At 38.0% G+C, this 27,088-nt stretch overlaps 1 protein-coding gene across 2 annotated transcripts in view; it reads right to left on the bottom strand.

The window, feature by feature from the left end:
- Positions 1-27,088, bottom strand: part of AP2A2 (adaptor related protein complex 2 subunit alpha 2) — a 45,381-nt gene that overhangs the window by 15,784 nt on the left and 2,509 nt on the right. Inside the window, exons 2-8 of one of the 2 annotated variants that reach the window (XM_065682677.1) lie at positions 15,495-15,563; positions 6,016-6,158; positions 5,311-5,504; positions 2,726-2,855; positions 1,752-1,853; positions 884-992; positions 246-396 (exon numbers count right to left, since the gene is read on the bottom strand). In XM_065682677.1, coding sequence (XP_065538749.1) covers positions 246-396; positions 884-992; positions 1,752-1,853; positions 2,726-2,855; positions 5,311-5,504; positions 6,016-6,158; positions 15,495-15,563 — 898 coding nt within the window. The remainder of the gene's footprint in view (positions 1-245; positions 397-883; positions 993-1,751; positions 1,854-2,725; positions 2,856-5,310; positions 5,505-6,015; positions 6,159-15,494; positions 15,564-27,088) is intronic. The other variant, XM_065682678.1, reaches the window with a different exon arrangement.

Genomic DNA, 27,088 nt, shown 5'->3' with positions numbered 1-27,088 from the left:
ATACAAAACCAAAACAAGAAAAAAAAAGCAGCAAGAAACAAAGTGATAAAAAAAATATGCTGACAGCAACACAGTTCATTAATACTGCTCAACTCCCATTGCTGTGGTTGTGTTCCAATCTAGCAAGCAAACTCCACTTTCTGCTCTCCCTCCCTTCTCCCCCAGTAAAATTCCATTTAGTGTTCAAGACAAAGCCACAGCTTTTCACTTAAAAAAATTATCTCAGAAGTGTTCTCATAGCTCACCTGTCATGATGTATAATTAAGCTTATTGCCTCAAACAGCACAGCATTCTTCGCATTTGAGTGTTGTACTTTTTTTGACTTTGGTGGCTCCTGCGCTTTGTTAAGAATAGTTTCCAGGCATTCTGTTAGACGACCACGTACCGCAGGGTCTTCTGGAGAAGAACGAGCCGTTGGACAACTTCATTTTGCTCAGCGCCCTAATTGCTACCTTAGGCTTTCCACCTTCCTAAAACTGAGTAAACTGAAGTGTTCCGATACATTAAAACCAGTTCACCCTCCCCCAATACACAGTTGGCAAAAGAATTCTAAGCCACAGTTGAAAATAAAAGCCAAACATGATCTGCACTGTAATGTATTTCAATGCTTTAATATAGTTGATAATATTAAAGAATACTTAAAATGGCGGTTGCAACTGGTTTGTAAGATGCATGCTGGTTTGACACTCTGCTCTAAGTTATGCGGCCTTTTGAATTCTGTTGTTGAATTTAAATAATCTGAAACACCCAAGAGCACAGACTTCAGTACCCTTGTCCTAACACAATCTGCTTGCACTCCAAGTTACGGTAACTCTAGAACAGCAGCTCTTTGGAGATAATGTACTGCATAAACAGATGACCACTGCTATGACCAATCCATTACCTGGAGGTGGGTAGCACTGTAACAGCCTCAGAAGTTTCACAGATAACCAAGGAGCAGGAACAAAGTAGTATGTATAGTCCTGAAGATCTGTAGATGCCGAAGTTACAATCTGTAAAATAAGCAGTCAAGACATCAGCTACTGAAGCGATGCTCAATCATGAAAAGAACCTAAAGAACACTGTAGGTTACCTTCGACAGAAGCTTACAGATCTATCCCAATAGCAATGCTTAATTAATTTAATTAGGTGCAAGTTGTCATACTATGACTGAACCATCAGGTTCCCTAGCAACAGAAGTTCAGTTTTACAGATACAGTCTAAGAAGTGTCTTCCTGAAAGCATACTTGCTTTTCTTAAGAATGGGGATGACCATCTTGTAACACCAGAACATTTAATTGGAAGCTTGATTTTCTTTGGTCCAGGAATTCACAGATGCAGCCAACAGAAACCCTAAATAAAGGGTTATAGTTGACTACTGTTGATGAACTTAGAATTCTAGCACAAAACCATGACAAACTGAAGCAGAAGGGCCAACACCTTTAGGAATATTTATACTGCAGAACAAAGAACAAAGTTTTCACAGAATCACTTTATATGTGTACTGACGCGTGATAAGATTGGACTAGGTTTCAGTTGGGGTACCCCCCTTCATGGATTTTTTTTCCTCCTTTTCTATCAACAAAGTTTGAGCAAGCTAATACAGTTTTCTGCCCTGGTAAGCAAAAAGTGTTAATAAGGTTAGCTGAACCAGCTGTATGAACTGAAACTGAATCATCTTCACTTTTAACGGTACACTAAACTAACCTGACCTAGAAAGTCAAGCAAATTAAGCAACCATGAAGTATTATCAGGGTTATCATTGGACTCACTCTGCTTAATCTAGATACTGCCAAGGAGACTGAAGTTTTAAACTCTTCTGGGTTCTTCTGTGCCAAAGTGGTGATCAGGCTTGTAGCTGCAGTAACCACACCCTAGAAAAAAAAAAAACACAACAATGTAATACCTTCAATTTTGTAACAGTTTAAGATACTGCCCGTTAACACCTTTCACTTCCCGTATTTTTTAAATATACAACAAAACAAAAGTTTGTCCCCATAGTAAAGCCCCACATTAAAAAGCCCTTTATTTGGCTAGCAATTAAACTAATTACACATCTTCAAAATCCAACAGGATTTTCAACAACATAACTGCCATACTTGCAGAACATTTAATGTTATGTTTCTATTAGCTTTGTCTCATGTTTGGATAGTACATCTAAAATAACAGAGCTGCATTAAAATAAAGCCTGGATGCAAACTTTTATTACACAAGCAAAAGATGATTAGCAGAAATAGGATACAGCAGATAATCAAGGAAAATTCTGACAATCCAACATGGAGATGGCTTCTCATAACACAAACATCGTATATTACTGCAGGCTAAGGCACACTTATTACTGCTGAAGCACAGGTCTTAACAGCCTTACTTCATAAAGTAACTTAACAGTGGGGGAAAAAAAAAAACCAACCCTCTAATCTAGAACAATAGGTTAGTATTACACCTACGCAATATGACTTAGGATTGCAAGGCACAAGATAAATTTGTTTACAGTCACTGTAAAATGACTTGTGCATATCATTCTTACACTTCCAAGAAAAAGCAAGTTAAAAGACTTTACTAAAAATTAATATACACAGCAACTAAAAAAGGACAATGGCTCCCATTTCCTTCCCTAAGCCTGAAGAAAACAGCAACCCACTTGCTTGAAAGATTCAAGAAGAAATAAATTAACAGTGTACTTCACAGCAGAAGTAACATCATTCTCTATATAGTAGGCCCAAGCAGCACAAGGAAGCTGATTTACCAGGTGCTGGTCATTGAGGAGATGTACCACTCTAGACGTCCAGTCTCCCATGGGGACAAGGTCAGGAGAAGTTCTATACAAACGCAGCAAGCATAAGGCAGCACTCTGCTTTACACTGTCCATAGTATCTCTGCACAACATGAAAGTGGATTTAAAAGACAGTGATGAAATCACAGCAATACTTGTAGGCTAGTATTACGCTAGTCTTTGCACTGACTACGTTCTAGCCAGGATGTGAATCTTTCCACCAGAAGCTGAAAAAGAAGATCACTAAATTCTTACTATGATGTTCTTAATTTTGTCCGGTAAATTTAACTAGCCAAGTTTTCAACCATTACTTGTCTAGTAGTCCCTATAATGATTCTTTGCAACTTAGAGTTATGTTTCACATCTTTTTATCAGATTTGAAAGTCATTTATGAATCTACTATTTATGCAATGTATTACACGTACACAAGCTCATCTAACCACAAGATCAAGCTTCTTCCAAATGGACTCAAACAGTTAAGGTACACTCTATCTATCATGCACACAACAAAAACTGGATCCCCTAACAGGTCTTGCATATCAGATACAAATCATTAACTACTCAACAGCTTCGGTATCCACAACTAGCAAGCAAATCAGCCAGCTACCACCAAAAATGCAACCCACAAATCTATTCACCTTGCCATCCATGCTGCTGGCACAAAAATGGACTCCTGTAAGAGCTACTATTCTAGTTCAATGAACTCTCTTTCACAAAAGGAGTCAATTAAGCATTTTGTAAGTTGTACAAGCAATGGCTAAAATTTTACAGAGCACTAGCATTGAGAGTTTATACTGTACAATCTTGGTTAAATGTTCAGAAACCTCTAGATCCACGGTAGGGGTTCAGTCCACTTACTCTTTATGAATTTACCAATATTCCATGAAATCAAATTGTACCTTATTTAAAAAAAAAAAAACCCACACAAACAACCAAAACCCAACCAACAAAAACCATACAACAAAAACCCTCACACACACAAAAAAAACCCCAAAACAAAACCCAAACCAACAACCAAACCAAAATACAAATCTATTCCTCCTCTCCCTGCCTACTCCCTCCCTCCAAGTTACAAGCAAGCTAAGGGAGCAACACTAAAGTTACAAATGTAATGGCAGTGCTCATTATGCACAGGTCACTTAGACATGACATGTACACATATAAATTTTACTTACATTCTCTTAGAAATGCAGAAGAAATGAGGCCCTGCAAACTCATCTCAGAACATAAACACATCTCAAAGTTCAAACAAGTCTGAACTGAAGGTGCTGTGCTCTTTCTGCAACTGATGACCCTAAGTGAAATTTTCATAACCTTTTATAGGTAATCTGATCAAAACCCATGACTCATCATCACAGTGTCTTTTTCCCTATGCTACATAGAGAACAACACCTGCCAAGGGCAGGACAGGACAGCAACAATCCTGACAGGGCCTCAGAACATACCACCTCTGAACATGCACCCTTACATACAGAATTACATATCTGCAAAGGGGGAGAATCTATCCTGTAATTCCACCTATTTCTTTGATCAGACCAGACTCACTGAGCATCAGGTGCTAACTCCTTAATCTTTTCTTTCTGACCCATACTACATTTCAGCTCTGCAAAACAGTAACAGTGTCGAAGTGTGGCATTATAAAGATACTACTTCAAGAGTTCCAACAGATTTCTTAAGACTTTTGCCACAACTACATATGAAGTTATATCCTTCTTGTCACCAACTCAGACAGTGCACATCACACAGTCAGAAATGGTGTGGCACAAGCAATCACATTTCCAACACCTGTAAGCTCCAGTACTTGACATTTGGAGTAGAGTTCTTATATTAATATAAAAACATAACATGCTGCATAAGTCATTAGCTATAAAACAAGATCCACACATATTCCAGAACATTTCATACCCATACGTGAGTTTAAATGCAATGTTTGCACTTGGACATTTTACACTTCAAAATAAATTAGCCCTGCAATCAATCACAAGTTTCACTTTAGATTTACTTAATTACAGTTCCAAATATTTGCCAGATCTCTAACAGACTTCTAGATATATGAAGGTAAAGTTAAAAAACTGGTTGTGACTATCTGCCTTTTACAGGAATTGCTGTTTACATGGCCAGTAGAGGAAGCAAGAAAGCTCACACTAGGGAATATTCTCAAGTTCCTTATGAAGTCAGGACCATTTAAATAAGAGATTCAGTTTATAACAATCTGTAGTGTAAACATGTATTTAGGTTCATTTGTGGGGTTTTTTTCCCAACAGGAGAGATAAGGAAATTAAAACATACACATTTCAGGGTGTTCACCACACACATTTATACAGAACAAAAACCGGATCACAACAAAGCTGGTAAAACCCTATTCAAGATACCAACATAGTCTTAATTTCCCTGTTGTACATTTATACAAGTAACTCCATGCTCAAATATATCAAAGTATCTGAGTTACTGGGAATTGTATTTGCACTGCAAACCCAGGGCTGTATAGGTCTAAGCATAGATTAAGCTGCTGCAATGCTACTGCTAAGGTTTACTGCTGTTGTATTAGTCATACCTACCCAGCTACAAGTATTTTTGGAATTTCTCCAGCAAAAGCTTCCGCCATCTCCCGGCTACCCACATTAGCAATACAATGCAGAGCAAGCCCCATGAAGGTGGGGTTGCGGCTGGCCAGATCGTTCTTGATCGCGTTGTTTATTAAGCGAATCAGCTCACTGTTAGAGTTCACCAGCACAGAGATGAAGAGATAGCCCTGTGATTTCAGAAGAAAGTGAAAATACTTTAGCTGACAAATTATGTTTTCCATGAAGGCCACAAGTTATTTTTTGAGACATACAGTTCTGCTTCAATACTAACCACATGGGCTGAAATAGATAGCAGACAAAAAGCTAAAAAGATTAAATGAGGTAAACAAAAATAAAGTTTAGTGCTACCCTAATTTATTAGTTTTTAAGTGTTTCATCAATATACTTCAGCATTTCAACCTTACCTAGTAAGATTTAGAGTAGGTTGCTTACCTTTTAATGCAAAGCTCAAGGCAGTTTCTTAGAGTAATAATTTTAAGCAGAGTACACATTTTAGCTGTTACAATTACTACAAGATTCCCTGTGCACACAATGGTGTTTACATTCCAGAATCACTGCTGGATCCAAATGAAGGCTTTAAGGAAGGGTGGGAGGGAATGAAGCCAAATAATTTGCTGACTACACAGCTGAGGCAGGATATTAGAACAGCTTATCTTTTATGGAGACCAAGTTACTCACAATTTGTTTCTCTGTGTATCTATTAGAACTGAGCAGGTTTACAGCCTCCATGTGACCAAAGTCAATGTCATGCCCCAGGAGAAAGATGAAAAGTAGTTTGCAGACATATTTTTTCTTACTGTAACCATCTAGAGCCTTGTCACCTGGAAAGCAAAGAAACAAAGAACAATTGAACCTATGTTGTTCCTATATTCACCCCTCTAGTTCCACTGAGGTACCTCATCATATCTTACAGTGACAAGATTTACAGTTGTACCTAATAATTAAGATTGACATTTGATTCACCTTTTATTACCATTCAGAAGAGGGACAAACTGAGGGGCTATTGCAGTACTTGAATTCCACAAATTTTAAATATATTATTTCAATTATTATTCACTCAACAGTGAGCAAAATGCTAAATATATCCACTCATTCCTGACTTAAGGGACAATAAGCCTCTACATCATTTTGTACTAAACACAAAAAAAGTTATCATAAACCAACAGATGTTAGACAATCAAACAACTGGGTTTTAAAAAAATTATTCCCAGTCATAGAAGTCAGGCAGCTTGTGGCTCTTCCTAGTGGTCCAGGACAGGAACATGCACGCATAACTCAACACTGAGCTGTCACTGAATAAACAAGACATTCACATGATACTACTTTAAATATTTATCTAAATGTGAAATTCATTTAGAGGGAAAAAACAAAATCTGAAGATTTTCATGTCAATTGCATTTACTATTATTGATACTCTAAAGGACAGTCAAGAAATAATATTATGAAGTCCCCGAATTATCCTGCTATGCCCTTAAAGTATTTTCTTGCTGAGTCAGTACATACGTATTTGATTACCCTGTTTCTGTAGATCAGCTATAGGTCTTCCATATGTGATCTCTTGTTAAACCAGTTATCAAATCCTTATCATATTAAAAGGTCTTAACTCACTTCCTGAAGTACATCACAGTAGAGAATTCACTAACACCACAAAATAAAAACAGTCTTTTTAGAAGGACAGAATAATAGAGGCAAATTCCAAACCCTTGAAAAAAATACACGAAATGAGATTACCATGAGATTACAATGAGATTGCTCAGTGATGGGCAAGTTCTGCCAGACTAGCCCTGTATAAAGTAAAGCATAAATAAGATATCCCTCACTGCTTTTACAAGAAAAGCTCCAAGCTGCACTTTACTTCAGATTTAAACAATAGGCAGATAAATATGTAATAAAGAATCTTAATAGTATACAAGTTTCTTCCTTCTCATCCTCTGGTATAGAAGTTATATTTCCCATGCCTCATGCACCTGTCTACAGCTCCCATGAACTTTTTAGGGCATTCACTGATTGTATTAAAAACAAACAAAAAAACAACAAAAAAAAAATCAAAAAAATCAAAACACACACACAAAAAAAACCCAACCAAACAAACAGAAAAAAATAACTTACAGTTTGTGAAAGAATGAACACTACCATCAACATGTGAAGCCATGTAATGTTAGTGAACAAAAAAAAAAGCATACTGGCACACTGAAGTAGACAATGATAAAAGGTTATGCCTACAGGCTGCAACTATGTCTTTTTTTTTTTTTGGTTTTTTTTTTTGGGGGGGGGAGGTTGCTTTATTATTTTGACTCTAGAAATTTCTTTTATTTAGCTTTATTCCAACTGAGAAAACTAATTTAAGCACACAACTACCATTTTAATATGGACAGCAATACCTTTGAAATCTCTGAGTCTTTAGATTCATGTTGTGGGTTTTCATTTGATGTGGTTTCTTTTTAACTAGCACACATAAGACATCAGTTGGCAACAAAAAGAAACTTTATCTTAAAGCTATATTTATGCCAGGGGGAGGGGAGTCACAGGACAGGGACTTACCAAACCAAAAAAAAAAAAACACACACACAAAGAAAAGCTGCCTTCAGGTCTTCCAGTATCACGTGAGCTAATACATGTCATATTTTACTTAGATACATGAAGCAGTGATACAGAAGCTACTCATGACAGCAAAATCCTGCTATATTAGGTCCTGTCAAGATCCTCTGACAACAGCCAGCTCTGCAGAAAGCTGCCCAAAGACATGTTCTTTCCTAGTCATATTTACGTTTTGCTGCCATAAGGTATTTTCCTGCTGAGTCAGCAAACAAATCAGGGGCCATTTGCTTTACTAGGCATCTGAATTGCCTGTTAGGGTACAATCCATCGGCAATACACAAGTCACAAGTATAAACCCTATTTTCTCATCTTTTCAAACGACTCTGGCGTTGATTTTGTGATACCAGAAGGGAAGAGGGGAATATAGAATACTGCAACACAATACCTTAATGAAGAATACAAGTACATATACTCTGAACCACTTTAACTTTCACAACTAAGTGTTTGTCATGGTTTGGCAATTCCTTTTTTCAGGTTTATGACCCAGCTATTTAAAGGATCACATCCTTCCAAGACACTAGTATTTTAAGAGCTCAGATCAGCAAGGGCCTTGGATCTTGGGGCATTTGAAGCATTTCTGATCTTGAACTTCTTTCTTCACCATGTGCTATCAGAGAACAATACCGTAAAATCAGGACCTGAAACACTTGCTATTAAGATGGGTAAGTTCACCGACTGCTTCCAGAAGTTTCTGTCACTTGTATGCAGAATTGAAGGCAACGTGAAGGTTCTCAGTAACAGGCAAACTTACAAACTAAGCAAAGTAACAGTTACTAGAACAATAAAAAAAATAATAAAATTTACAAACCCACAATGTTGTGTTATTTAATCAGCTGAGCAATTTGAGGGGAAAAAAAAAAAAAAAAAAGCACTGCAGTCAAAGGTCTCCGTATACTTGTCTAATTCCAGCTGTGTTTTGAAGGATTCTTTGATTCAGATTCTTAATGAAATCTCAAATTTAACTATTCAATTCCTCTCCCTCCCTTGTAGCATTTACAAAGAGCTATAAAGGTTCTATTTTTAACATTAGTAACAAGTCTCATTGCTTAAGTGTTAAAACAGTACAGCTTCCCTGAGCCTCAAGCAAACATCCAAACAGGAGCAGAAGGAAAATTCAAATGTCCTGTTATCTTTACTTTCAACACACAATTTCTTTTAATTCAGCTCATTTTTAAATGCTCTCGGGAACATATGCAAGTACTGCAAATCAAGTCAGCAGAAACAGGAAGGGTTCAGAACATATGTCAGCAGGTTTTGAGCCCAGTGGGCATTTCAAAGGTTACCTGTTTTCCCTGGAAAGTTTATTAGCCTTTTTTTCTAAGAAAGAAATTAGTAACAGCCAATCACCAAATAGTAATAAGAATTACTACTTCTGTATTTCTGTGCATCACTTCTTTACTATTTCAACAGGGAAGTTTTATTTTTCCTTGCTCATGGATCTATTTTATGCACCTTTCCAAAAAGGAAGAAATAAGGCACAAATGCATTACAAGACCCTGTGATTCCCAGGCAGCACTTTCTATCTTTAATTTTAACCACTGGTTAAAAAAATAGCACCTGCTTTGAATCTAATTCAGTATATCTAAAAACTATCCTGCTGCAGTTACAGAGCCTGCCACCAGCCAGACAGGGAAAGAAGATGGTATAGTCCTGGAAGAAGTTCACCAGGCAGCGGGGCATACAGGGTAAGGAAGCCTGACAAGTCTCACCTCACTAGCATTCAGGTGGTTGATTACTTAGAGACAAGACAATCTTAGCTTTTAAAGCCGCAGTAATGGCTTATGCAACACAGAGTGGACAACACCCTTAAGTGTTTCTTTGCATTCAGTGTCCTTGCTTCCTTCCTAGGCTGACACTGGCTTACACTCAGGCAGTTGACAGCAATCCAGTGCTATAGTGTATCAGAAGGTCTACTATTGGCTTAGAGGATTAGAAAAACGAGGTTGCTTTTTATTAATGTATCTACACTTTGAGACAAGACTTGTCTTTCCATAAGAATGACAGTCCAAGCTCTCTAAATAAAGAGCTGAATGTTTGTGGCAGACAACCCATACAAATACATAAGCTAGTGTTTAATTAGCATACTACTACCACCAGAACAGAATATTACTAGAGCAGACCTACAGCTCAGGTGATACCTGAAGCCTGGTTTTTACCTCCAACAATTCACTTTGTTAGTGAAGACACTTTATTATTTTACTCTCCAACTGCCTTCATGTCTCTTAAATGATCAGAAGACAGTGTGACTAACCAGACCCAAAGCTACACTTTCACAGCCTGCCAGGAAACCTAGGTACTGTAGCACAGCTTCTGCTTAAAAATTCAGAGGCTCATCTTGAATTTCCTGCAAAGGGTTACTATGCAGTCTGGGACAACAGAGAAGACTTGCTTAAATTTGGGAGAACAAGTGAGCTGAACTACAAACCCAAAAAAGCCAAACCAAAAAACAAAACAACCCCCTACCGTCCCCCCCCCACCAAAAAGAAAAAAAAACAAAACAAAAGCACCCCCACACCAACAATAAACAAAAACACCCCACCCCCCAACAAAACAACCCAAACCCCACAAACAAAAAAAAAAAAGAGGGGGAAGCAGAAATAATCAACTGATATTGGAGCACTTCTGCACAAGCCAAAGCTAAGATACACCAGCATGTCTGAAATCTAGCAGCCACTCTTGCAACAGAAACCTTATTAAGCAATCAGAACAAAACTAAAACCTAATGCCAGATGGAAAAAACAAACAAGCCTCAATCAAGCAGAGAACAGTTCCTTTGTCTGCAAAAACAGCTTGTAGATTTGTGCTCAGTTTCTTTAGAGCTGAATTTGTGACTCAGAGATCAAAATGATGGGACAACTACACAAACCAGGTATTTTTTCCACTCATTCACAAAGCAATTACTACTCTGGCAGCCAGACTTTTAGTTTAGCTCAAGCATGGGAGCACAATCAGCTTACAGTATGAACATGTAAAACAAAAGCAGCAGTATTTCTCCACACAATTCCTACAACTTCTGCTTTATCACACTGATGTAGTTTCTCTCTACTACATGCATCTTATCTCAGTTAATGCAGAAGCATTTAAAGCAACCGTCAAGGACACACTGACCTCAGCAACAGTGCTTCCTCATGCTGAAACAAGAGACAAAGTCACCTTAAGTACAGAGATTCTAGATTCCTTCTGAGCTTGGAGCACAGAAGCCAGATCAGAACCCAAAGCCATGGTGTACATTCCATTAGTTCAGGAGAAGTATGACTTTTCCAAAGATGTGCAGCCTCATCAAAGCCTGTTAAGTACAAGGGTATTTTAAACAGCAGGTTACCCACACATAAATTGGGTAACATGCTTGCCAGCTACTTGCATGATAGAACAAAAGTAGAAATATACTTAGCGTCTCTCTGTAACAGTGCAAGAATACATCCTGTAAGCCACATGGGGTCGGGGTCTGGATACTGCAACAGGAGTATGCTGAAGACTGTAAAGAATACCTGTGGTATACCAGTCTCTTATGCTAGTCTTAAACAAGAACGTATCTGTGCCAAGAGGCACTACTGTCAGCATTGCTTCTTACAGTCAGACTTTTCTTTGGTTATGGCAATGCAGCCAGTCCAACAGCCACATCTCTGGTCAGGTGATTAACCCAGGGCAACAGTTCTCCCCATAATTATTTAGCAAGGGACTCCATCTTAAGTTCACAGACATACATTTGTCTTAATCCAAACTATTTTAAACCTATTTTAATCCAAAATATTTTTAGAAGTCAGAGCTACATAAAAAGAAACTGGATTCAACCAAATGATGTCCACTTAAACCAAGAATAAAATGCATTATGAAGGTGTGTTTGTTTTTACAAGGCATTTCTGCAAGGGGGAAGCACGCAGGACAAAGCCCATGCAGAACTCCTGCAGCAGAAAGATATACAGCTATCTTCTCCTCGCACTCTCAACGCTTCAACCAGATACATAGCAAGTTTTCCAAACTCAGCTTCTTCTAAATTGTAACACTTATGTCCAGTTTTCATTTAGGCTACAGCAAGTTAATGTCTTCAGTTAAGCAACATTTTTCACTTAAACATACAAATGCAGTAAAGCCATAGTGAAAATCAGCTTACAGGAAGCTTTAGTCATCTTTCAATAAAGCCACTGTTATGAGCAGATAATGGTATTTATTCAATGCTATTTAAACTCTGCTTAAAGGATGCTACACAAGGTATGCAGACTAAAGTGACTGCACTAATTTGCTGAAAGCACCTCTCTGATCATTGCCAATTCATGATTCTACTCAGCCAACTCTCCTACAATCAGCTGTTTCCCACATCACAACTGTGATGTACACAGGATTTACTGTGTATGTACTTTTAACTATCTTTGTACTAGAGTCACAAAATACCTTACAAAACCAAAAAACAGAACTGAATAAGTTTACGAACTGTACTATCAGCAGTTCTTGTACCACACAAGATTAAACACAGGTTAAATTAAACACAGGCAAACTACCTCTGTTAACCAGAGGATGCTTTTCTGACAGAATTCAGTTTGCTTAGAACTTAATTACTGACAAGTTTTCTAGAAGTTTATTAATACAGTGGCTTATACTGAGGCTTTTACAGAGACATTCACAGAAAAGCACAGTGAGGACTAGCTCTATTGTGTTAGTCAGCCTTTCACTATAGGTGATAATTCGCAACCTTCTGAACTCACCTTCATAGACTCTTCATAGCGCAAGACTCATGATAGCAGATGTTGACAAAACATTGAATTGTGTCAGTATTCAGTCATCTCCCCACATAGGATTTACTGCACTTTACCAGAAAGTGCACTCAGAAGTCATTATTATTATTAGCATTAATTTTAAAGTTCGATTGCTGTGGTACCCAAACAATTCAGATTCACTTCTTTCACACTCACAGGTTTACAGAAGTACCCAGGTCAGTGCATGTGGATGGAACCAAACAGAATTTGTGCTACTCAAAACATGTAAGCTTTGATTTTTAGTAGAATGCTTAGATTTCAAATGAAAGAGAAGTTTGAATCAAGCTTCCCTGTTTGAGCTTGCAGATTATAGCTTCTCTTGTCAGATGCAGACATAAGGGGAGTCCAGCTAGTATCTAAAGATGATTACTCAGTCAGATTTGATCACAGCCAAACAGTTAAGAACTGGACTATACCCCTACAAGTCAGTACTGAAACAGCATTAACCATTATGAACTTTCTGCAATTCCTTATTGCGTTCCTTTACAATATGTTTAGCAGTGAGGTGAACGAGTCTGACAGAACCTCCTTCATGCTTCAAGCACACTGGAAGTAGGTAGCGAGGTAGGTAGTGAGGCTCTGCAGAAGCCTCAATAACTTTCATTTGGCAGGCCTTTAGAAGTTTTCAGACCTTCACTGCAATTTGAAGACTTAGCCTGATGAAAGCTTCCAGTTTCATTAGTGAAAAATTGATTAGGCTTTGCAAACAAACTAAAGCTTGCCCGTCAACTCAATCAAGATTGAAAAAAAGAAACACAACCAAAACCAACAAACAAAATAAAAAAACACCCACAAACAAAAAAAAAAACCACAACAAAAAAACCCAACACCACAACACAAAACAATGGTGTAGCCTGAAGTTAAGGTGCTGAAAGAACTAGATTTCTGTGTTAGTATGACTGCAGCAAGGTTTCCAGATAGTTCCAGTTTTTGATGACAAAAGGGCATAGGTGGAATACTTAATATATTTAAAGGGAAAGCAATATGCTGCTTTCTAGAAAATGCAGTCTTAACTAAATAATTGAGAATTTTGGTGCAGAGATGAATTTCAGCAGCATCTGATAACTAATAATGCTGCTGACAGCAAGCAGTTTTACTAACACCAAGAGAAAACAAGCGGCCTTTGTGGCTGTATCTTTCAGATTAAATCAACTTAACGAAATTAGTTAAAGGCAGAGTAACATAAAACTTTTAATAACTTTGAGTGTACAAAATCTTATTAAACATTTTCCATATAAACTCAGTCTCTTTATCTGAAGGATATGGTTCAGTTGCCTGGCATAGCTTTTGCTTGGAGATTAAACTGCTTTATTTAAAAGGTATAATTTTATGCTTAAATTTACTAGGCAATATAATGATCCACTTTGAACATACAGAAAAATGGTTGTCACTCTTGCATGCAGGTTTCTAGTGCCTTGAACTATGTGCTAGTTGCTCACACTTAGTAAATGAAGGCAGTATCTGCAGGTCACTGTCTGGAAAAGGGACTCGAGTTTCAGACTTGGATTGGGTGATGGAGAAGAGTCTGTAGAACAACTATGCAACACCTACTTTTGGCAAAAATTATATCAACATCAGTATTAGATGGAAGCTTTAGAATTAAAAGGAACTGGAAAACAATGTGACAGCACAGGGAGGTGACTAAATGAAAGTTCCTTTTCCTATTTACTGTAGAAAAATAGCCATTAAAGTTTCCTCAGTTACCCTGCAACTTAAGTGCGCTGGATAAAGCACACTGAAATTTTTAAGAGAAAAAACATTAGCAGAGGCATGCAATAGCTTCCAATTTATAAGAAATTTTTATACTTGTGAGTGTCTTGCACCATGGTCACGTTTTCTCTTTCAAGCTGCTCTTGACACTCAAGTTCCTGCAGGTCTTCATATGCCTTTAAGAGATATACCGCTTGCTTTGTAACACATTGAGTATTCCAAATAGATATGCTTGTCTAAGTCAGGATAGATAACTAAGGTAAACAGGTTTAATCCAAATACAGCAATTCTGAAGTCATATATACAGCCTTCACACTGTAATACCTTATCTAGCTACACATACAGCCCCGTATCTATTTAAACACCATGTTTGCCACAGCCACTACTGGCAGAACTCCATTCAAAAGCATCTCAAGTGCCCCTCAGAATCCTTAAAATTTGAGGCCACATACATAAAACTCATGCTGTAGCTGTATTCAAATTATCAAGTGTTGTTTAAAAGTCAATTGCTGTCTCTTAGAATGCATGAGGACGGAATTAGACACTGGACATCCCTTGTTTCGTTTGAGTAATTTGTATTACTGTTGCTTTTGGGAGTGGTCAAGATGTATGGCTTCAGCAACCACATGTTTTTATCTTAATTCTGCTAGAAGACAGCCTAACCCATTACTTCCCTAAAGGCACACAGATGGGGGATGGGGAGAAGTTTAAAAGAGATTATAATTTACTGGAAATAATGACATCCACCCATGTTTCTTCAAACTAGTTCGGCCTTCTGGAAGAAAACAGGCTGAATATTCACATGGTTAGGAAGCAACGCATTAGAAAGTTTATGAACAGTAGTTCAATTCTTTGATACATGAGGAAGTTTTCTGTTATGGCCAAGAATCACAAGACTATCAGGAAGTTCTGTAGTTAAGAGAATATTTCAATAGTTATTCTAACAGCCTGCTCTAGCATTTTGCTTGCATCAGCAGTTGACGAAAAAAAAAAACCAAAAACCAAAAAAACCAAATGTCTAAACATGTAAGAAGAAAAAAAACCAGAAGAATGTCATGCAAAGAAACATGTATGGGTTAGTATCATCAAGTTACTTACCTTTAAATTTTGACCGAATGTTTGCTAGTTCTTTATTTATTCTCTTTATCTCTGCTTCTTTACTTTTGCCTGAAATCAAAACAACACATGTCAAAATACAATGCTCTGGACAACCCTCGGACACCTTAAGCTTCTTTACACCCAACCATGCTGTGTAAACATACAAACTATTAGGAGGAATTACTACTCCCCCTTTCCAGTAGTAGGACTGGATGGAGGCAAACATCACAGAGGTAACTTCACCACTTCACAGGGGAATTTGAGAAGCTAAAAGGACCTCCCCGTTTCAAGAAGCTTTGCACACTTTAGACAGTACAAGCTGCATACAGTTAAACCAAGATGCCTTTATTACTAGCTTTCACAAAAACCAGTTTTTCTATAACGGCTTGCTCTATTGCTCACCTTAATGACAAGCTGATGCACTGTTTCTCTATTGAATGCTCACTCAGTTCAACGGCTTTAAAAGAATCCTTAGCAGACACAGAACATGAAAAGCAGTAAACTTACAAGTAGCTCAAAGACTTGAAAAACCTCAGACAGGATATATACAAAAGTTCAGACTTTCAATATGGCATATGAAAGTCACTTGAAAAAAAACAAATATTTTAAATTCACATTTTATTAGGCAACATTACCACCATAGACTTCCCAGCACAGTCTATATTTCATATCAACTTTTGATTCCAAGAACAGGTATTAGGATTTCTAGTGCCAATTCAAATTAGGTATTTGAAGAAATACGCTGCAGTTTAAATTTTGATAGTGCAAGCTTATTTAAGTAATATTTGCATTGTTCGAAACCAAAGCATCTTATTATTCTTCATCACTTTAGTTTATGGTGATAGAGACTCCAGAGATCTGGGTCCGTTATCTTCTACATAAATGAGCATGGTGAGGTAAAATAACCGGTTCAGGCAGTGTACTCAATTGCTTGAAGCAAACAAAGTCCACTTCAGCAGTGCAGAACTGGCCATCTAGTCATGTTGCAAATTCAGTCCTGTACCTTCTCAAAACTGTCAAGCAGTTTCCAAAACATCAACTACCACAGAAAAAGACAGTTTCCTTTACTCTTCATTGCATATATTTGGCTATAAGAAAAGCCAAAGGCATATCAGGACCAGCATTCCAAAGCACGTCTAATCTCACCCTTTGCACATAAGCAAAGCAACAACTCTTAGCATTTGAACCTCCTCCCTACTACATTTGCAAAACTCCTGTATCACTCAGTGACTGTTGATTACTCCTTTACCACACTCCAAAGATAATCTGACAGCAGGCCAGATGAAAGATGAAGTCATTCAAGGAAACAAGTGCCTCAGGGTAGATTAATACCAAAGTATTAAAAGTATAAGGGAACCCATGCTTTAGCCAAATTAAACCAGATGGAATTTTGCGATTTAGACCCAAAAAGAAACTGAAGTTATGCACTTCCAAAACAAATTCTTACATACAATGCAGAAAAATTGTTTATATTAATATGCCTGTAACAATGGCCTCAAGAGTACAGACATGCAGCAAGACTAGCACACTGTGCAAATGGAAACAAGTTAGCCCAAATGAGAAGCAACTACTTTTGTTTGCCTTGTCATTTTAACAAAATACCTACAGATTCGCTTAAAATGGAGTTTTTCCCATTCTACAACATTGTTTCATAAGGAGCACTGCTCAACCCATATCCAACCCTGAAAAACTACTTACATGTACCAACTCATCCACTTACTGCTTTTAAGTTAAGCGTTTTCAGACCTCAGTAATACACAAACCTGTTCCGAAACATAAATTGTAGTTGCTATCTGTACACATCTTTGTTTTTAGATAAAGCAGGAGATGTGTCCAGAGTTTTTATGTGACCTAGAAATTCCAGTTAATGCCGACAATGACAAGGCCAGAGATCATAGTATATACACCTCCCTCAGCTTATAAGATGCATCTGATGGGATCACAAAAGTTTAACCAGTTTTTACTAATGTATCATTGCAGGACATTATTGGGTTTCTTCTAATCTAACTTCCCAGTATAAAGTAAGCTGGTTTTAAAGCAGTAACACTACCGTATAAATAAGCAGAAGCTTGTACAATCCAAGGCTTGAAGTGTCTTCTACTACAGATTTTAGATTTGTCTTAATTGCATTAGATTATTTATCCTGTGGACATGGCAGACATACTCAACTGTTCATGTCTAAGATACTTCCCAGCATTAGGAATTCACTACTGGACTTAAGCGTCTTTTGCTCCTGGGTCTATACTCTGTGAACAGAGGGTCACAGTAACATAACGCCTGAAGGGTGAAAGCAGTTACATAAACAGACAACGCTCCGATTTTGTAAGCTCTCATATTAGCTCTCTTTTTAAAGGCTTAAACCACTTTCCTTACCTGCAACAATTCACCTGCTCTAGGAAAAAATAAAAAATTAAATTTCTTTCCCCTTTTACCAAGTGAAGAGCATATCTCATTAAAACATTACCACTGAGTCTGGAGATTTTGTACTTAATTCAGATAAACAGGGCAGCGAACTAACTTCAGTCAGGTAAACTGCTAACCTGAGTAAGATACTTAGTTACCTAAATTTGGAAGCTAGGTTCTTGCTCTGTATCTTTGGGTCCTATTTGTAAAGAAAACAGACTGCAGAATTTACTCTGAATTATTAGCAATTGTTTCCTTAACCTCAACAAGCATGGCAATAATCACAGATACTAAAAATGGGGACAGGAAAGAGAAACAAGTACATGTCAGCCAGTTTTTCTCAACCAAAGATATTTAAAAAAAAATATATATTTTTTTTTTCTCCTTCGACTCCATTCAGCCTGGTCTTGAACACTGCCAGGGATGGAGCATTTATCACTCCTTTGGATGGCCTGTTCCAGTGCCTCACCACTCTCACAGTAAAGAACTTATGCTCACAGATGATCAGTTATTGCTAGAAACTGGGTTCTTTGTGTCCTAAGCAAGCAACAGAGCATTAAGGATAGCCTGACTAAAACACTTCAGGAATTTGTGAAGTCAGCGCCTTTGGTAGAAATGGACTGCAGACTCAGCAACATGAAACTTAAAAACTCAGAAACTCCCCCTCCCCCCCATGCACACAGCTGTAGCAATGAGTTGACAGGAACACCCATATTAAACAGTAAATTTGCATCAGTAGGTTTATTCTCTCAAAGTTAAAAACTTGCACAGCATGTGAATAAAAGCCTGTTTTGCATAATTCCTTCAGGCTGGTTTATTTGGAATGCATTATACAATCTCATCTAGACCCTGACCAAACTTAAATGGCATAGCAAGTAGCTGGATAAGTTTAAATCCATACACCGGAAATCAAGTCAAATGATTATATCTTGTCTCCTTATTAGTGATTACAGCCTATATGTGCCTGAAATTTCAGTTTTAGAGAGCAGCACTAGCACATTGGGTGTTAAATGTCACCAAGGACAGTCACATAAGAATGCTTAGGGTAACTCATGGGTTAAAATGAGGCTGAAGCACCTAAAAAAAAGTTTCCTGAACTCTAGAAGCTATACTGCATGGTAACCTTATTCAAATTAATTTATTCTTACATTAGAGGATGGCAAAGCAAAACCAGTGGCAAGTAGCTTCAGTTTGTTCCATGTACAGGAAAAGAGAATTAAGTATCAAAAACCAAGGACCAATTTCCAGCTGGATCTTCTGTCGTACTAAGGGTGCAGGGGGAAACAGGGACTATTGAAGAAAATCTGTTCAATGAACTGAGAAGTTAACCACATTACTCAGCCATGGTACACTCGCTTTAGAATTTCTACACGCATATATGATTTTCACCATCACTATAAACATTTATGTAACCTTAAAAATTGTTCAAAAGATAAGATTGATGACAGTTGAAAGAGCACTGTGCTTCAGAACACTGTGCTTGCAAAGGCAACTGCTCTGCCTCACTTCCAAGCTATCACACAGCTCCCAGTTTCAAGCTGTAATACAAAAACATGGGCTGTATGTAGCCAAGCCATTCAAGTTGGATATGCTTAATAAAGGTCATGCCATGTATATGAACTGATAGGCAGGACAGTATTTAAGCCAATGCACAAGAAGATTATGTTCCACATCAGTTCAGGCCACATCCTTCTCACTTTCACCTACTCAGGCTTTTTCCAGTTTAGGAAATAAGAGTAAATATTCATAAAAAGTTATTAAAAGAGTTGACTGCAAGTCAGTAAGTTTTGGCTAGCTATTCTGCACAAAAGACACATACTGATTGTAGCCTTACAGCCCTTGTATACAATTGCTCTTAGCCTCCAAGATGAGTACCTGAGCAAACAGATCTTCAGCCACATTATCCAAGGTGCTTATGAACGATTACTTCATATTTGGCAGTTTGCCAGGCTTCAGACTCCACTATGCTGCCTACTGCCTTCATTAGGCAAGGTAAATTTAGTCTGCAGTGCACTATCATCATTAATTACCATCTTGTTTAACAAAGAGTGGGAAAAACCAAGAGTCATACAGCTTTTCAGAGAACCAATTACTATTCTTAAATCTCCTAGTAATCCAGACTATAGTCAGAGCTTCAGTACTGCAAGAATAACACCTCCATATGTCAGTTTGGAGTTCTGCATTACAATCTACAGAAAAATGCGAAAACAGAAGTTACAGAAAGGAATCTGATTCCACCCGTTTGAAGAACACATTTGACATATCTTAATACTAACTTGGCAGCAGGGTTGCAAGAGACGAAGCAAGTCCTTCAAAGTTAGAATTAATGGGCTGCCTGTGGCTCAGTGACCTGCTCCATCAGGATTAACTTGTTGCTATACTAACTATAGACTGTCTAAGCCAAGTTTGAGGCACAAAGCACTTCCATGCTGATTAACTAGAACTGCTAAGAGTTCTTAGCCTTCATACAAACCATTCAGAGTCTGGTGTATTTCTGACCAAGGCTATACATTTATTTCCCAAAGGAACAAAGTAGTATTTTTCTACACCAGCATTTGCACAAATACTGAGCATCATAGATTTCTGCAGGCAAGTTCTTGAGACAGGTATACACACAACATTTAAAGCACAAAAAACCCCCGCTTCACAAAAGTCTTGCCATTACTCATATGACTCAAATCTGCTTATAGAGCCCACTCAATTCATTTGTTTAGAATTTATGCACAGGTTATTACTGTTACTTTTGTCACCTCTTAGCCTTACTTGAATTGTAGCCATCTGACCACCCTATGATTACAGATGTGCCATGAGTAATGTGAACAACTGCAAAGCATGTTGGGTAGAAGGCTCTATTAGCATAAGGAAAAGCTTGCCATTCTGTCATGCTTCTTGAAGGCAAGTAGTAGTGTCAGTTCCTTTTTGTGGCACTACCATTAGTTTAACAGAACATGCCTCTGTTCACATTCAGTAATCAAATAGGCCTTGAAGACAGGACAATTCTAGTTTTCTGTTTAGGACAGCAGTAATACAAACACTGCTTAGGTTAAGAGCAGCAGTTTCTCCTCTGAACTCTGTAGTGGCTAGGAACATCTACTTAAGAACACAGTTATTACACAAAAGATAAATTTTCAAAGATGTTGCCAGATGTTTTCCTGCAGAGTTGTAAACCACTGTTTTCCAAACAGAAGATTTTTTTCCACTGTTATGTTTTCATTAGCCTCTAGGAGCATCCAAGCTGATTGGCTAAGTTGGGTGGGAGAGACATCACAGTCAAACTGCTACTAGCTTCTTTTAAGCAAAATTCATTTAGAAGTCTTATAATTAGTTTGATTCAAGGCTATACGTCTTAGAAGACAACTCCAGACTGCTCCTTAGCACTGCTCTCCCCTGGCATACGTATTCCTACTACTACTTTGTACTACTGCAGATCAGTTAGAGAGCCAAACAGCCAAAAACAAGACTGGTTTATTTAATATCCGAAGAGTAAATCATATCAGCTTCACTACAGTGATAATGCCAGAAGAATACATGACCAGGTAAAGAGCAAGCTCACCACTTTCACCATCCAAACACATTCTTAGTGGCAGAAAGCAATCAAATTACCCATTCCCCTTTCCTATTGCTAAAACAGCTTATTAGCATGATGGTAAAAGTGTGCTGCATTCTTAAACCTGTTGTCAGGGAACAGAGAAAGAAACTGGTTGAGAGACTGACCAAATCAAAATGGACAGTAGTATCTCTACACTAAGAGTGGTGCAAACACTTATGGGAAAATACTCATATAAAAGTAATCAGCACATCCTTTCCTGCCTTTGGAAAGAGCTTTTACAATACTTAAAACTCATATCAGTAAATTAAACCACTACTCTTACCTGCCAGCAGGATGCATACTCATGCTACAGCTCTAGAGTACAGATTAGCCTTTTGCTATGCAGATCATTAGCTTCATAAAGTAAACCACCAAATCCACCCTCCACTTCTCCATCTCTCAGCTGGTTATTTAGCACAGCAGGGAAGGGTCACAAGGTAGGCAGGTTACATAGCAATACATCAGAGTTGTCTGTTTGCTGTATGCCTGCCCTTACATTATATAAGTTTTTAGCCTTCACTTGGCTAAACTATCTAGAGCACTACAACACAGATGCAAGTTCCATGTCCACCTGCCTACATCCAAAGGAGAATGATGGTGCTATTGTTCACAAACTCACTCTGCAGCTAATCCAAAGAGACTACTATAAAATACTGTACCTTCATAAGATGTTAGTATGGCTTCCAGTTCTGTTCAGAAATTCACCAGCTCAAGGCTACACAAGAAGCTTTTTGCTCAGTGATGTGTTAACATCCTGTTATGAACAACATGGGTGCATACTGTCCTTTCACAAGATATGTTTGATCAGAGGAAAGAAATGCCTGTCCATTATGTTAGAGATCATGACTGGCAAAAAAACAGTTGAAGATTCTTGTGCCTTGGGACATCATGTTGTGATTAGATATCCATTTATACAAAGAGATCAGTGACCTACTAATCCTATTTAAGAACTTGCTAATATCCTGCACAACACATAGTTCTATCCACAGAACTCACTTCTTCCTCTAGTACACTGCTAAAGATTTGCCCCTATAACAACACTTCCCATGAAACAGCAGGCAGTCATAGGCTTTACTGTAATACAGTAATGCACTAACTTCTTGGTCACATAAGAGAAGGGAAATAAATGCAAAAGAGCATACTGCAGCTTCTGAATCATATCACAATTCAGATAGTTTAATCGCAGCAATTTAACAGAAGCTTAATAATATTAGGCACCTACTATGGGTGGTTTTTCTAACTAGGCACTACAAGTTAAGAAAAACACTACAACTCAAACTTTGAAAGACTCTGAAGAGTAACTATGTCAGAGGGTCTAGCTTAAGACCAGATCTTTCCCTGTATCAGCTGAAAGCTTACTGGAAGCTCAGACCCAAGTGACTTTATGACATATAAAACATGTACTTGACAGTTTAGTTAACAGAATGGCATTGACTCCCATCAAAAGACAAGCTTTAAGCTAAGAAGATATGCAAAATCAGAACTGCAAGGTTAGGCTACTACATAATGCAGCTCTTCCTCCTTCCTTGACCGAGTAGCCATTTCCTGGAACAGTATTTTCACACTGAACAGTTACACTCCCTTCAACAGGGTAAGGCAGTATTCACACTGATTTAGAAGTCACTGTGGCCTCTATTCTACCTTAGGTCACATCCAAATAATAGAAGAACAGGTTGAGGCTTATCCAAAATCTAGTTTTACTATCACTTCTAAACTACTATTTCAGGGGCCTTAAGAAATCCTGTATGAGCTCACTAATTGATGCAGATATGTAACAGTCTCTACAACTGTCCTAAATTTCCTCTTGCCAGACTGATGGGCAGACTTTATCAAAAGGATTTCAAATTCAGCAGATGTTAAGATTTTCCAATGTCTTCAATGGAGAATGTGGCTGTCACATGAGAAATTCTAGCTTTATACTTCTACCTTTTTAACTTCTCATTTACTAACCATCATACTTGTCTACTCTCCTCTTTTCTCGGCCAAACATGAAGAAATTAAAAAATCAAAACCAAACAAAAAACAAACAACAAAAAAAAACATAACAAAAACAAACAAAAAAACCACAACCCAAACACACCACAAAAAAACCCCCCTCAAAGTTCTATGAAATGACCAGAAGAAAGCTAAGACTAAGGAACAATCAGAGGAACACTAGTTATGTTTTCTACATCCTCCTCAGATTAATCTCACACTACGCGTTTTCCTTAAATTGCTCTCCTGCAAATAGGAGCAAGTGATGCGAGACTTCGTGCTTATCATAGCTCTAAGCAGCATGCTCTTAGGGTTTTTCAGGCCAGAAACTGTCCATATTAGATGAGTGGCCATAACCTTGAAAGAGAAATAGGACAGCAAATCAAGACACCTTGCCTTGAAATTCCTTCAAAGAGATAAGTAATCCAAGAACACAAATGCAAAAAGTCATTGACTGTATACGGAAGTAACTCAAGTCATACTTTAAAACCACATCCAATGCAAGTAAGAACCTGCATCTCAAAGAATCAACACAATGGCTGCCTCCTTACACACTAAAGCAGTATTACCAACATAAAGCACTAAAACAAGCTCTATAAGCCCAGCTGCTATACGCGAAATTTTTTTTCCACTGTGGGGGTGTTCTCACAAAGAACAAATAACTATACATACTCACAGGGTCATTTAATTCATGTGCATGTCCCTCCCTTATACACAGGTAATGCACTCTTATCTACAATCCCTTCACAGGACTAATTGTGTGAACCACCCTTTTTTAATTCCCACTTGTTTATTTGTAACCTGATGTATCAGTCCCAATCCAGTTAAACAAAGCTACTGGAGTCAGGCTTCACGAGCTTTCAGCCTCTGGACATCCTCCCTGTTCAGTGCAAAGACGAATTAATGCATTAAGTTCTAAGAGGAGAGATAGACCTTTGTTTAGTATATCTGCTGGGTTTTCTTTAAAGAAAAATAAATTGCCTGAGGAGAACAGTATTTTAGAACATACACAGAAACATTTGGAGAATGAAGGAATCATTCCTCCTCCTGTCCAATTTCTAAGATGACACTGAAAAGATAAGGCAGTTACCTAAAGTAGCAAGGGAAATTAACAACTGCCTTGTCCTCTAAGCCTGTGGCAAAATCAGCTTTTGCCTCTGTGCAGATCCATTTTATCAACCCAAGAGTAGATAGCTTCCCGATTTTACAGTGGAGGAAGGGGTTACCAGTAGTACACTTAATATATTGTAATAGAAACTATTTCTACACTACCACCTCCAAAAGAAAGGAAAAAAAGTAAGCTTTTTTAGTTTTCAGGGTGAATAGCAGATAATAATGCTGTTGCAACAAAACAGGTTGAGTGACAAATGACTTTAAAGTACTTTATCACCAGATAAGAAGAAAGCTATTCTCAAAAAAAAAAAAAAAAAAGACTCCTGATGATGTATCTGTCAGCTAAGACAGCTGGAGAGTTTATAAAGTACCATCTTGCACAAGCCAAATTACTTCAAGAGCTCTGCAGTACATATACACACAAAAAAGACTTAGCATACTCAATACAGAGTAAGTGTTCCCTGCAGGATTCCATATGCTTGTAACACAGGCAAATCTTGCTGGATCTTAGTTCATGAGGTACTTAACCCAAGCAGTGACAAAGACTCTTCCTGACCTGAACACCCAAGTCTGGATGGCACTTCACCAAGCCACAGGATTCAGAGCTTTTCGACTTCACTGTCACCACAATCTGTTTTACAGCATAGCCACACCTTGCTGTTTTCTCAGTGGGCCTCATTAACCGAAGTGCTAATTAACTGGGCTATTTTAGCCAAGGACTTCAGCTTCCAATCTACAGTTTTCTTGTCTCTTCTCTGATGTCTATGAAAGTACTATTTCATATATGGTATAAAACAATCCTACTACATAAGTTTCTAGAAGAGCCCATACATCTACTGGCAGGTTGTCAGGCATTTAAACGAGTTGTGGGGGTTTTTTAAACTCTTCTTCTGCCTTCTGCGCCAGGATCTCTATGTACAAAATACAGAGCCTGCAACAAGAAGCTGCCCTGAAACATAAATGTGGAGCGATACCCGGAACTGCAGGATGATTAACCTTCTTATAATATCTGAGCTTGAAAATTTGGTTGGTATTCTGGTGGATAAAGAACATTTTCCTTTGAAAAAGACACTCAATGCTACAGTTTCACAGATGCCAGAGAAAAGTCAAAGCATTAAGAAGCACTTTTGCCCTTTAAAATAGTTTACATTGCTGCTACAAGTAGTAGGCCAACTTTTCTTAATAGCTTTACAGACTTTCAAGAAATCAGTATATTTTAAGCATTTTTTAAAGTCACATAGAAAGCAATTCTTACATTCAACACCATACGTGACAAAGAAGCATTTAACACTCAGATCAAGAGCTTTATAGTAATAGACAACCCAAGTGCCAAAACCATGGCTCACCAACACAGAAGTCAAAATCAACCTTTTAGCTATTAAAGACAGACTGGTAGTGCAAGCTGTTCGTTCACCCACAGTCAACTAGAGTTTTAAGAATTGAAAATTGCTAGCACTTTATCAGACTTTTCTGAAGCCTGTAAAAGACTAGTAAAAACAGGCAAGACAAGCATCACTTCCAAATCAGCAATATAATAAAACTCAATAGAGAAGAATGCATTATTTAGTGCTGCAGACCCTGTAGGTACAAATGCCCAAGAAAGAAGACTCTATGTAAGATTAAGCATTTCCAAAGGTAGACAGTCTAAACTTACATATTTATATCCTTTATCTTATTACTGCATTCACCTAGGCACAGCTGGCACACAACTGTGTTTCATTTTTTCAGCAACCCCCTAAGTATAGTTGGGAGGTGTGTGTTAGGGGGAAACTGATCCTCAGGTCTTTCAGAAACCACACACACCCCTGCGTTTCAACATTACTCAATCTGGAAGAATTGTAGGCAAACTAAAAATGTCAGGTCCTTATAACAGTATTATAAGGAGATAAATAAGTCCAACAAAGTCAAAATTAAGACTGAAATTCAGAATGCCAGAAGGCATTTTGCACATCAGTGCAACTGTCAAGATACATCGTCCCTGCCCATGGCAGGGGGGTTGGAACTAGATGATCTTGAGGTCCTTTCCAACCCTAACTATTCTATGATTCTATGATATTCAGTCCAGCTTTAAGGCCAGAAACAGAGGTTAAGCACTGCACTTGGTGTCTAGGCTCCCCCCCCTGCCCCATCTCAGAACAGGAAGAACAGCATCTTAGATTTACAATTCAAAAGATTTTATTTGTCTAAATAGCTATTACTTTTTGTTCTTGACAAGCATCTAGCTCCCCATTCTGGAGAGAGAAAGATGAAAATTAAGCCAATACCAGTGCCTGCAAAGCACAGTCTCTTGAGAGTGCTCTCAAGTATTTTTGGGAATCTTAGTCAGCATACACCAGCCCACGGTTAGCTGGCAAAACTAGGAACTCCCTTAAAGGAAAAAGGCTCAAATGCCACTAGACAGCCATTTGGAAACTGCATAAATCATCTATTAGTGGGAACTATTAACTCCTTTGCAGCTATTTGCAAGATACAGTTATATTCTTCATTATGAAGATACACACAGCTCTCAAATAGC

The sequence above is a fragment of the Lathamus discolor genome, chromosome 6 (genome assembly GCF_037157495.1).
Source record: "Lathamus discolor isolate bLatDis1 chromosome 6, bLatDis1.hap1, whole genome shotgun sequence".
NCBI lineage: Eukaryota > Metazoa > Chordata > Aves > Psittaciformes > Psittacidae > Lathamus > Lathamus discolor.
Note: the sequence above shows the minus strand (reverse complement) of the source record. Positions and strands in the feature narration are given on the sequence as shown.